At 36.4% G+C, this 12,694-nt stretch overlaps 1 protein-coding gene across 11 annotated transcripts in view; it reads right to left on the bottom strand.

Moving 5' to 3' along the window:
- The window catches only part of SLC16A7 (solute carrier family 16 member 7), a 178,898-nt gene that overhangs the window by 70,844 nt on the left and 95,360 nt on the right, over positions 1 to 12,694 (bottom strand). For all 11 annotated transcript variants that reach the window (XM_072742336.1, XM_072742340.1, XM_072742335.1 and 8 more), the window contains 2 exons: positions 9,635 to 9,764; positions 6,644 to 6,887 (listed from right to left, as the gene is read on the bottom strand). In XM_072742336.1, coding sequence (XP_072598437.1) covers positions 6,644 to 6,857 — 214 coding nt within the window. In that variant the 5' untranslated portion in view covers positions 6,858 to 6,887; positions 9,635 to 9,764. The remainder of the gene's footprint in view (positions 1 to 6,643; positions 6,888 to 9,634; positions 9,765 to 12,694) is intronic.

Here is a 12,694-nt window from a genome sequence, read left to right as displayed (position 1 = left end):
TCCTTTAGACCTTAGGGGGTTGAATCAGGTTTCTGTCATTTGCAACCAAAATACATCTGCATAAAATATGTCATAATACAACAACATATTTTAGAGGAAATGAAGTCCAAAATCAGGAAAGATATTCTTACCAGGACATAAATGAATACATAAGTTCTTTTTATACATCGGTAAGCGAAACAGTCACTGTCTAAAGAACACATAACGAAAAGGACTGAAAGTTTCTTATATGTTTCTTCTGCCGAAAATAAAATTTAGCAATAATACAATATTATTTGAATCAACAGCTTTCTGTAGGGACAGTATCTCTTGAATGGTTAGGACTGAACATACTCAAGATTTGCCCTTGATCCAGGCCTCTTTCCATTCCTTGTCTCAGAAGGGACAAAGAGACATCTAATCATAGAGAGCTCCACAGGCATGATTTGATCCCGATTTCTTTCTTTCCTTTTTTTTTTTTTTTAAGATTTTATTTTTTAGAGACAGAGAGAGAGAGAGAGAGGCAGAGACACAGGCAGATGGAGAAGCAGGCTCCATGCAAGGAGCCCGACGTGGGTCTCGATCCAGGGTCTCCAGGATCAGGCCCTGGGCTGAAAGTGGTGCTAAACTGCTGGGCCACCCCAGCTGCCCTTGATCCTGATTTCTATGCCCTAATGTGCAAGTGTCTGTCTCTCACTTTTATTCCCCGGAACACTGGCAGTGTTGAGTGCCACGTTCAGATCCTCTTTTCATCTGAGACCCTAGAAGGCTTCCTCTCCTCCGCCAGAGCTCTGAAGTAGCCCATGTATAATCCTTCTCATGGCACAAGCTAAATGACTGAAGACATCCCATAGTCTGTTCTAGTCCACACTTACATTTACATAATTTATATTGTAATTACACAACAATCTAAGCCTTCATGTCTGTATCAATCAGTATAATCTAGGTTTTCCTGTACCACAAACTACAGAAACTTAAAAAAGATTTGTTCTTTAATTCTTCAAACTATGCAGTGGGCCAAGGATCATCCCCTTGTAGCTATGTCATATGTAACAAGACGCTTGCCAGGAAAGGAAAAAGGAAGATGCACACCTGCTGGGACTATTTTGTTCAGCTGTCCAGGGATACTATCTATCCTTCTATTCTCTTTTCATTGGTCAGAACTAATCACTTGGTCTGAATCTGAGTGTAGGAAAGTTGGAAAATATATAAGAGCACGTGAATACACAGTGAGCAAAATGATTTCTGCCACACTATACCTTATTTCCTAGGAAAACTTTAGCAATATCTGCATTCATGGATTTTAAAAAAATCTATCATAGCGTAGGTATAAAAGGTGCCCAGCCTGCTTGCTTGCATAGGACTATCCAAGTGTACTTTTGAGGCTTTATAAAGCTAAGGTGAAAGCCCTATGTAGATCTCAATCACAGGAATGGAACGAACTTCTTTTATTATTATTTTTTTGGCTGCTGCTAAGAGACAGCACTATATGAATTACTGTAATAGGCTCCTTCATTCTGCAAAATATTTAGAGCACAAAGCAAAATAATATAGTGAGCTTAGACTTAAAAAAAGAATAGAAAAATACACATTATATATTATGCCCACCAACGTCTCGTGCCTGAAACCTTTTGCTTCTTGGCCTCCAGTAACAAAGGCTGAGTGGTCTGATGCTTGGCCCCCTGTGTAAAGTATTCCTTCATAAAACCATCACCCTTCCCTTAATACAACTGGCAGTCCCCACTCACATAAAACAGAAGAGTATGTTACCATGGAGACAAAGCCAACTCTACCCTCCAGAATGGCTGTTTCTTCCAAGTCATAGCAGATATTACCAGAAAAATAACATGAGGTCCTCACAGAGATTGGCAGCCCCAAATCTGTATTCAGTAATTGTGTAGCTAAGAATGTTCACATTATTTTTTGATAGAGTAACAAAGACAAACATTGTACTGAAAGATAATCCTGAATAATCACTGTTTATAAAATAAATCCCTATATCCATCTAAACAACCTGGAAAGTTTAATTTGTAATATGTTTTCTACCTCTACTTAGTGTTTTATTAATGGAGTGACCACTGTGCTTGACCTATTTGCTGAAATTCGGTAGAACTCCAGGAGACCATATGGATGACCAGATGGGTTGCTGTAATTTAATGTCATTATTCTGCAGATGAAGTAAGGGATAAACATAATTTGCATTCTTTTCCATCCTTCCTGCATACCTTTATTAGTTTCATTTTTAATTCAGACATCAAAAGGGAAGATAATACCTTGCTACCGAGGCTCAGATGCCAACTAATTACTACAAGAGACTCCAGTCCTGACATCACAGGCCAGGCCTCAGAACACACTCCACCTTACCCAGTGACCCCACCACAGTGATTAATAGGTTGCGTGCTAAGCCCTAATGAGTGTGTCAGATCTTAGATGTTCTCTAGGCTAACGTAATTAGCATTATGTTGAACAGAGTATTTCAGTTACTTGGTAGAGAGCCTCATTAAACTTCACACTAAACTATATGGCTTTTCACCTTGTGGTCTATGAATTTATTTTATAATCATCAACCTAAAAGGTCTGTATAAATAGAGATCTTTCAAATATTAAAGGATAATTTAAATATTTTTAAATCAATTATTGATCTTCTTCTACAACAGTGAATCCGTATGTTGGACATGAAGTGTTTTTCAGGCATGCTTGTTGAAATGCAAGTTTCTGGACTACACCAACAGAAATTCTGCTAAAAAGGGATTTGGGAGAAAACCTAAAACTCTGCATTTTTAATAAGAGACACGATTTAGAAGCAGAAACTCTATGGACCTTACTTGAAAACATACTACCACTTTGGTAACAGGACCGATATCTGAGTCTTGGATTAATTGAAACTATCAGATTTTTTTTGCTCTAAATAGTTATTATGTTTCTGAAAAAAAATTATCTGCCTCCACATAAGGGGGACTGTTTTCATATTGAGATTATAGTTTTAAATGTACCAGTGATTTCTTGTTAAAAGATTGAAAACAATTATCAAGGTAAGACAGATATTATTTGCAATAAACCATGTAAGGTGTAATGAGTTATCCCTTAGCCAGTGGAAATGGCAAGTAATAACATTCTTACCCTACAGGCCATGCACCTGGGATTACTTTTCCACTTTCAAGGGAAAGACCACAGTGCAGCAGAATTTCTGCAATTACTGATTTTTCTCCATGGGCAATAATGATAAAATGTCTTAGTTCTGATGACTAAGGATGCTAAGCAATATTCCAACTACTTGGTAGATCTCATCTAGATATTATCATCATCAATTACTGCATACTAAATATTTTTCATGTATTTAGCATTTGTTTTCTTGAAACAACCAGAAAATCCCCATCGATTGTTAATAAAGACAGATTTTTTTCATCTATTATCCTAAACATTTTTTTTTTTTATTATTATTATCCTAAACATTTTAAGGTATTTTCCCCCCGGAACTGATAACTACTTACTTAACCAAACTACCTTTTTTTTTTTCTTTTTTTTTAAGTAGGTTCCATCCTAGCATGGAGCCCAACACAGGCCTTGAACTCATGACCTTGATATCAAGACCTAATCAAGAGTTAGATGTCTAACCAACTGAACCACACAGGCACCCCAAACTATTGTTTTTTTTAATGAGCTTCAAAAGAGTTCTCTCTTGTGCTTTTTATTTATTTATTGAGAGAGCACGCACACACACACAAACAGAGGGAAGAAGCAGGGGGAAAAAGATAAGCAGACTCTGAACTGAGTGTGGAGCCCAATGCAGGGCTCCATTTTATGACCCTGGGATCATGACCTCAGCTGAAATCAAGAGTCAGACACTTAAATGAGGACCAAGGTGCCCCTCTTTTGTAGGCTCAGATGGTTAGGCATCTCCCTTCGGCTCAGGGTGTGACCTCGGGTCCTGGGATCAAGTCCCACATTGGGCTCCCTGCAGGGAGCCTCCTTCTCCCTCTGCCTGTATCTCTGCCTCTCTGTGAAATCCCACATGATCTTCCATGCTGTTTGTGTTCATGTTCTGTGTAGCCAAGCAGAGCAGATTTTGGAAACACCACAAAGTTTCAGGTGGCGGCTTAGGAACGAGATGAAACATTGCTTGAGCAATAAGTAAACTTGTATTCCTTTGAGGTACTGGGGCTTTGAGGTTATTTGCTTAAAACTAATAAAGTCAAGACTTGCCTTAACAAAAAAGTTATACAAATTTCTGTCTTGCTTATGAGTTAGTCAACTACCTATTCAATATAAAACTATGACTGTATAGTTCAAATTCAGTAGACTTTTATTAATTCACTAGAGTAATCTGTTTCAATTGTATTTAAGAATGGGGGAAAATGGGATCCCTGGGTGGCGCAGCGGTTTAGCGCCTGCCTTTGGCCCAGGGCGCGATCCTGGAGACCCGGGATCGAATCCCACATCGGGCTCCCGTGCATGGAGCCTGCTTCTCCCTCTACCTGTGTCTCTGCCTCTCTCTCTCTCTCTCTGTGACTATCATACATAAAAAAAAAAAAAAAAAAAAAAAAAAGAATGGGGGAAAACTATGTATCTTAACATTAGCATATTTTGGAGCTCAGGACACTATTAAAAAACATATAATCCCTGCAATAAAGGAACAAAACTAGGTACTTAGTGTCTATTGTTTCTATAGTCATCAGAAATAACACAGAATCCTTAAAGCAACTGTCCAAGGAGATATTCAGTGTTTTAGAAACAGAATTTTTCACTGATACACTAAAATAGCATTTTAAAGATAACTTTTGGTAGTGAAAAAAATGCAGCAATTTAACCTAACTAAAAAGGTAAGGGAGACATACTGGATTTTTAAAATTTTATTTATTTATTCATGAGAGAGAGAGAGAGGCAGAGACACAGACAGAGGGAGAGGCAGACTTCCCATGGGGAGCCCGATGTGGGACTCGATCCTGGGACCCCGGGATCACGCCCTGAGCAGAAGGCAGGTGCTCAACCACTGAGCCACCCAGGCGTCCCGAGACATATTGGATTAATGTAAAATCACTGACACATACAAAGTGGAAAACACATACCAATATGCACTCACATGCGTATGCACACACAAAGAGGATCATCAGAGGATCAAATTTTCACCTTGGTAGTACAATAAAGAGACAATATCCTATAGAAAAATTATTATGTCATTGACAAATGACCTTGGTAGGGGTAGCGCCTGAATCATGTCAGTAGAAGGCCTGGCCTAGATCTGGCTCTATCACTTTCTAGAGGTAAAGAGGAAGATATGAGTAAGGCAGAAGAGCTCAGTGACTCAGTGTTTGGAGTCTTAATTTCTATCTGCCGCTAATGAGATGTTGGTCTTGGGAAACTATTTTATGTCTCTATTTCCTGTTATAGAATGGAGAGAAAATAATACTTATCTCACACATTGCTAAGAGGATTAAATCATGTGACACATAGAGATAGCATTTAGAGAGGCCTTAGCTGAAAGTAAATACTAACAAATATTGGATATCATTGCTAATGGTATATCCATGTCACTACGAGCCATATTACCCTCAACTATAAGGTAAGAAATTGTGCTAAGTGATTTGTAGGATTTCTTTCAGTGCTTATATTCTGAGTCTACATCTGTCTCCTAAAGTCAAATATCCAGTTGAAAAATGAAAATTCTAAAACCAAAATATTTTAGATAATGACTTAAAAAATGTAGAGACCAACGGGTCTGCTGTTGAGATGGATTTAAGGAAAATAAGTGACATAATAATGCACTATAATCCCATTTCTTTAAACATTCAGAAGTGATATGGTTCTTTGATTTGTTAACCCACATGAATCTTACCCTCATTTGAACATCGAATGTAACAAGATAATTGTCAGGCGACCATTTACATTTTAAAATATCATATTTAGGGGTGCCTGGGTGGCTCAGTCAGTTAAGTGTCCAACTCCTGACTTTGGCTCAGGTCATGATCTCAGTTGTGGGATGGAGCCCCATGTCAGGCTCTGCCTCAGCGAAGAGTCGGATGGACATTCTCTCTCCCTTTCCATCTTCCTTTACCTCTTGCCTCCCCCTAACTCTCAAAATAAGTAAATGTTTTTTGAAAATGTCATATTTAATGAGTACTACAGAGATAAGGATTTATTTTCATCACAAGAACTGAATGGATCTAAAATGTACATCCATTTTTGCAGCTGAAGGTGAAAGTACTTCATAGGCTTACAGATTCAGCAACTGGAGTTTCTTTCTCAATTAGAAGAAAGCATTTCTACCAACCGTAACAATGGTAGGAAATGATGCTAACACTATGGTATAGACTTTATGCCAGATTAAAGCGAATCATGCCTCCCTTGGAAATTCCATAATTTAAGTAAAGTAAACGTTAAACATTAAGGTAACCATAAGTTAAATAAATGTTATTTTGTTCAGAGAAATCCTCATTCATTCATTCATTCATTCATTTAGTAATACTAAAGAATGAAGTGAATAGCTCAAGATGCTGCTGAGTCAATAAAATTATTAAAAATTCATTTGGAATTATATTTTTGGTTGGTTTTAAGTGACTATAATACAAAAACAGAGCTTTAACATACGGAGACGTTACATGTAAAACACTGGCATGGAAGGATTGTTTTCTTAATCTAGAATTCCATTTATTCCCAGAAACCTTACCTCCTGCATACATAACAGCCAGCATAATGGATGATATCCAGGCTATTTCACTGTAGGAAGTGTTGAATATTTGCTGAATTTCTTTGAAGAACACTGTGACAGCTTTGGGGAATGCGTATGAAAATCCAATGGAGATAAAAGACGCTGCAACTACCACCCAGCCCCAGCCTCCATCAGGAGGTGGATGTAGTGGGGCACCTACTGGTGGTGGCATTTCTGCTCCTCTCTCTGAAATTCAAGTAACCTATTAAAAAAAAATGAAACAACAGTTTAAACTGTATTTCCATTTTCAGATATTACTCTTGATAGTCAGTCACCAAAATAGCATTTTCTGGTTATAAGTATATAATTTCTCATGAATAATTTTATTTTATTTTATTTTATTTTATTTTATAAATATATTTTTAATTTTTATTTATTTATGATAGTCACAGAGAGATAGAGAGAGAGGCAGAGACACAGGCAGAGGGAGAAGCAGGCTCCATGCACCGGGAGCCCGACGTGGGACTCGATCCCGGGTCTCCAGGATCGCGCCCCGGGCCAAAGGCAGGCGCCAAACCGCTGCGCCACCCAGGGATCCCGTTTCTCATGAATAATTTTAATACTCTTATATTCGAAAATTAACAAAAAAAGTGGATTGAGATATGTAATTCTGTTATGGGCTAAACATTGAGAGTATTTAATTTGTTTATGGAAATAAAAACTACTCAAAAATTACTCAAAGAATTCAAATCCGTACTAAAGTACCAACCTAAAAATAAAAGCTATCTCAATCTGAATTCTAAGCGTAATAAAAATGGAGCTGTCATTACTTAAAAACAGAATACTTTCTTAATTCAAAAAATTTAAGATTTTCTTTACAAAGGTTAAAGAGGACCATGTATTAAATCCGATTGATTTTAAAGAATTAAATAGGGATCCCTGGGTGGCGCAGCGGTTTGGCGCCTGCCTTTGGCCCAGGGCGCGATCCTGGAGACCCGGGATCGAATCCCATATCAGGCTCCCGGTGCATGGAGCCTGCTTCTCCCTCCGCCTGCTTCTCCCTCCGCCTGTGTCTCTGCCTCTCTCTCTCTCTCTCTGTGACTATCATAAATAAATAAAAATTTAAAAAAAAAAAAAATTAAATAGTAGGTTTTTTTAATTTTTAGAAATATTAGATTATTAGAAGCATTTTAGAACTTTTCTACTTTTAATAATTGAGAATACTTAAAAATATTTCAGCGTGGACCTATTTTCTAGACTTGTAGCATTAGGAATTATATGGCTTTAATGAATTAATTTTGCTACACTTCTCAAAATGGTGCTACTTATTATTTAATGAATGATATATTTTATACACTTTTCATAGTGATAAAATCACTAAAAGTGATAAACGAATAGGTGGTATGTTATTGTTTGTTAAAAGACAGGACTTTCTCTTTGGATGTGCCTAGGAACACTTATGCTAGCTTTACGGTATAGAGCACTACATACTCTCCTGTGGAAGAAATGATCACATATAGATTCACATAACTGAAGTTAAATTAAAAACATCTGGTTCCCTAACATCATTGTTTCTTTGTTGAATAATGCTATTTGCCTAGCTCTTAGCTGTATTGTCAACATTTCTCAATATCTTACTACTCTCATTTTATTTGTGAACATGTTCCACTTGAAATGTAGAGGAAAATGAAACCATTTTCTATTGGTAAAATAATATTGGAAGTAGGGCAGCCCTGGTGGCGCAGCGGTTTAGCACCGCCTTCAGCCCAGGGTGTGATCCTGGGGTCCCAGGATCGAGTCCCACGTCAGGCTCCCTGCATGGAGCCTGCTTCTCCCTCTGCCTATGTCTCTGCCTCTCTCTCTCTCTCTCTCTGTGTGTGTGTGTCTGTCATGAATAAATAAATAAATAAAATCCTTAAAAAATATTGGGGGTAAGTTAATAAAAACTATTTTTGCCACATGTTTTTGGAAAACCCTCCAAAAGACTAAACAGATATTTCTGAAAAAACAGAGATGGGTTTAATTTTTGTTTACTGTCAAATTATATCAAGCATATTTTCAGTGATCTATATGTACTTTTTAGATGGAAATATTCTGTACATTAAACTTTTCTAATTGGTCCATAGTTATTGAAAGGACTTGATTTCAAAAATTCATATAGGTAAATAATAAAAATGAAACTTAAAATAGAGCAGTTCTCTGCAATTTTCCTGTTTGCATAAAAGAACTTGTCTTTCATTATTATTTCATGAGTTTAAACTACTGTAACTTTTATCACATCTACTATTGTAAACACTTAGAAATACAACTGGATGATTTGTTTTTCAGTCACTTCAAAACCACATTTCTAAATAATCTTAAATACATTATTTAAATATTATTATATCAATATTAATATTGAAATTTACTAATATCCCAATCATGTTATAAATATGAGTAGTGAAATTTACTAATGAGCTAGGTTGATGTTGTGATTTCTATTGTATAGACAGGAATCTATGCTCATAGAAAACTGAAGGGCCTTAAAAAAGAAGATTATATGATTGAGCTATTTTTTCTCCATAATCCTCCTTCTTTTTTGTATTGTTAGTTTTTCACCAGTTTATCTCTGTATGTGATTTTTGTATGTGTTTTCAGCATATTTGCTTGATTTTAATTATAATTGCATACTCCAGGCTTAGAGTCACTATTCATACCAATTTACTTACTTATCTCTTAGCTATTTAGTTTTTTTCCACATAAATTGGTATCTTATGATCTCTTACCTAAATCATTATGGAGTGGACCCTAACCAATTAACCTTGGAAAAATTACACTTCCAAGATTACCATCTGTTCATTATTAAACAACTCTTGGGTTGATCAAGATCCAATTCATACATACTCACTGGTCTCATGTTATCTTTCTGTGCACAAGTCTAATATTCTTCACAACTCATAGCTGTTATGTCTTTTTCCTTTTGTTTATGGAAATAATCAAGACAAACAGGAATTAAAAGTGTAATTTTACCTGTTGATAGATGCCAACTTGAACAGATTTTTTTGGATTATCTGTGGAACTTTCGAGCCTAGTCACTATTCCTTGAAGTGGTATGTGAAGAAAATGCCAAGGGAGAGAGGTAGAGCAGATTCTCAATTACCTAAAGAAATGAAAAACACCAAAGGTTACATGTATAATTGAGTTCCATAAGCTTCATTAGAGCTGCTAGTTTTTATTCATCCCAGGATATTGTGACCATATTTTAATAATTAGCAAAATTTCTTTGTCAATCCATTGATAGAACTCTTAATGTATGAACAAAATGATCAAACATATATGCATGAGAAAAAAATTATAAGTATAAAATGAAGAAATAGGTTTTTTAAAAAAAATAACATTAGATTGCATATCTACCATTATGAGAAGGAAATTTATTGGCATTCACTTGCTGGCATTCAATTTCCTATACTCATTTAGATAATTTACTCTAAAATTCATTTAAAGATATTATCCATTGACAATGGAAACAAAGTTTAAAAGAGAATTATTGGAAATATTATCAGTAACATATATGTCTCACAATTAGATTGATCATGAAAAGGACTAAAAGTATTTAGGGATCCTCTGATTTAGAATCAAAACTTCCTAATCAGATCTGGGTGACAGACCAATAGGCTAAAATTCCATAATACATCAAATACTTTTATTTCAACGTAATCTTGTGCTGAATATATAGAAGCTAGTACTCAGAGTTTAATTTGTTGAGGTTGGACATTCCTTTGCCTAAATTAAAGTTGACAAAAAGTCAACTCTTTGAATTAAATAACCAGTTGCCTGCTTCGCGTGCAGGGCCATGTTTCCTAAAGTGTGGAAGGAGAGCAACAGAGCCACCAGGCCAAATGAGATTTGTATGAGAGGATGAGGAAAGCCTATGATCCAGCTGCCAAGTCAGTGAGAAACTGAGGGTGGGGAATAGAATGAAGATTAGTCAGGGAACTATAAAGTCATGAATAAAATCTGAGAAATGGAGAAGGCTGAATTAAAGTTTCTTTAAAAATATTTTATTCATTTATTTTAGAGAGAGAGAGAGTATGAGCAGGGGGGTGGGCAAAGGGAGAAAATCTCAAGCAGACTCTCTGCTGAGTGCAGAGCCTGCCTCAGGGCTCCATCCCAGGACCCTGAGATCAACTGTCGGACATTTAACCAACTGAGCTGCCCAGGTGCCCCTGAAATTAAAGTTTTAACTTCTGCTCGGAATAAAGAGTTTACGTTAAAAGGTCTGGGGTAACAGCGTGAGAAGAAACATCTATTCTGGTCTTACCAGGAGCCTTGGTAACTTCAGAGTTGGCAGCCTCATCTTACTACCAGCCCACTCAAATGCAGAAAACCCTTTTCATATTTTGAAGAAATACATTTCTGTCAGTTTCCTCTGGCAGAGACAGCTGCCCTGAGTTCAGGGCAAAGCCTCAGAGGAAAGCCTGAGGCATTTCTGAAAATTGGGCTCTGACCTTTCAGTCTATGCTTAATTATCATCATGCTTTATGGAGGTCAGCATGGAGGCCACAACAAGAGATCTTGACAAGTCCACATTCTAAATGCTCTCCGACATTTCTACAAACCTTTCAGTGCTTTAACCTAACTGCTAGCCTATTTTCTTACAGAAAGATCAACCCATATCCATGGCTTTTTTCAACAAATTGGCAAAAGATCCAGGAAGCTATAACTTCCTGTTTGGTAGTTATATTAATCTATTTTACATCCTCTTCTCTACATCTATTAAAGTATCCTGTTTTAATACATGCTTATGCAAATATATTCATATGATCCATATATTAGTCTTTAGCTTTAAAAATGAAAAGCAGTCCTTTAGAATTATGTGTCACACTAAAAAAACAGGAGATCAACAATCTTTTTTTTTTTTTAAGATTTTTATTTGAGAGAGAGAGAGAACATGAATGGGGGAGGGGGAGCAAGAGGGAGAGGGAGAAGCAGCCTCTCCAATGAGCAAGGAGCCCAACATGGTGCTCAATCCCAGGCCCCAAGATCATGACCTGAGCTGAAGGCAGATGTTTAGAAAACTGAGCCACCCAGGCACCCCGAGATCAACAATTCCTCAGAATATGGGAAGACTTTCATTTAATTTGGGAACACAACTATTTTGGAGATTGCGTTCTAAAGTCCAAGGAGGCACAAAGTTTATTCGCCCCTACAAAAGCTGTGTTAATTACTATAGCTAGAAGTTGGACTAGGCTCTCAGCTAATTTGGTTTCTTAGCAGTTAACATATACGCCACTTGTTTCATGATGACTTTTACTTATAACAGGTTGCATGAAAAAAAAATGCTTAACTTTTTTCCAAAAATTCAATTAATTATCATAATCCCATGAATGAAGAAGTAGTTTTTTTAGTCACATTTAGAGATAGGGGCATAAAGAATCAAAGGTACAAAGTGATTTTTCCAAAGTGCAATGTCCAATAAGTGACTAAATTTGTATCAAGACTAGTATTTTTGTTAGGCGTATTGTTACTGATTCTACTTTGACACAGCACCTCAGAGGCTGCTCTTTCTGCTCACAAATATACTTCTTCAGTTTTATTTTCAATGGTGAATTTCCAAATTTATATTCTTGCACATTATCCTTGCCTGTCTTGTCAACTGGAATTCAAATATTTGATGTTTGTAATTCTAAACCTCAACTATCCTTCAAAAAGTCTTTAGAAATTCATCATTATTTCAGCTTATTTACATCTACCCTGTCTATAATGTTTTTGAGTATATAGACTACAATATACCATTGTCATTGACAAAAAGGTGGCTTAATAACTACTAAAAACATTTGTCTATTTCAAGTGTTTTAAAAAAAAAAAAATATGTGGTTGGATGTGCTGAAGCCCCAAACCCTGCCTTGCCTTCTAGAGATATGGGTTATCTGAAAGGAAGACGTAGGACAAAGAAACAATAAAACTATCAGTGATGATCAATGGTTAAACTCTAGTGTTACATTTAAAGTCCTTTTTCATTTAGTTGTACAGAATATCAGAATTTCCTTTATATACTTTGTGAATATTTCTTCAACTACCCAAATCTAA

Source organism: Vulpes vulpes, chromosome 16 (assembly GCF_048418805.1).
Source record: "Vulpes vulpes isolate BD-2025 chromosome 16, VulVul3, whole genome shotgun sequence".
NCBI lineage: Eukaryota > Metazoa > Chordata > Mammalia > Carnivora > Canidae > Vulpes > Vulpes vulpes.
Note: the sequence above shows the minus strand (reverse complement) of the source record. Positions and strands in the feature narration are given on the sequence as shown.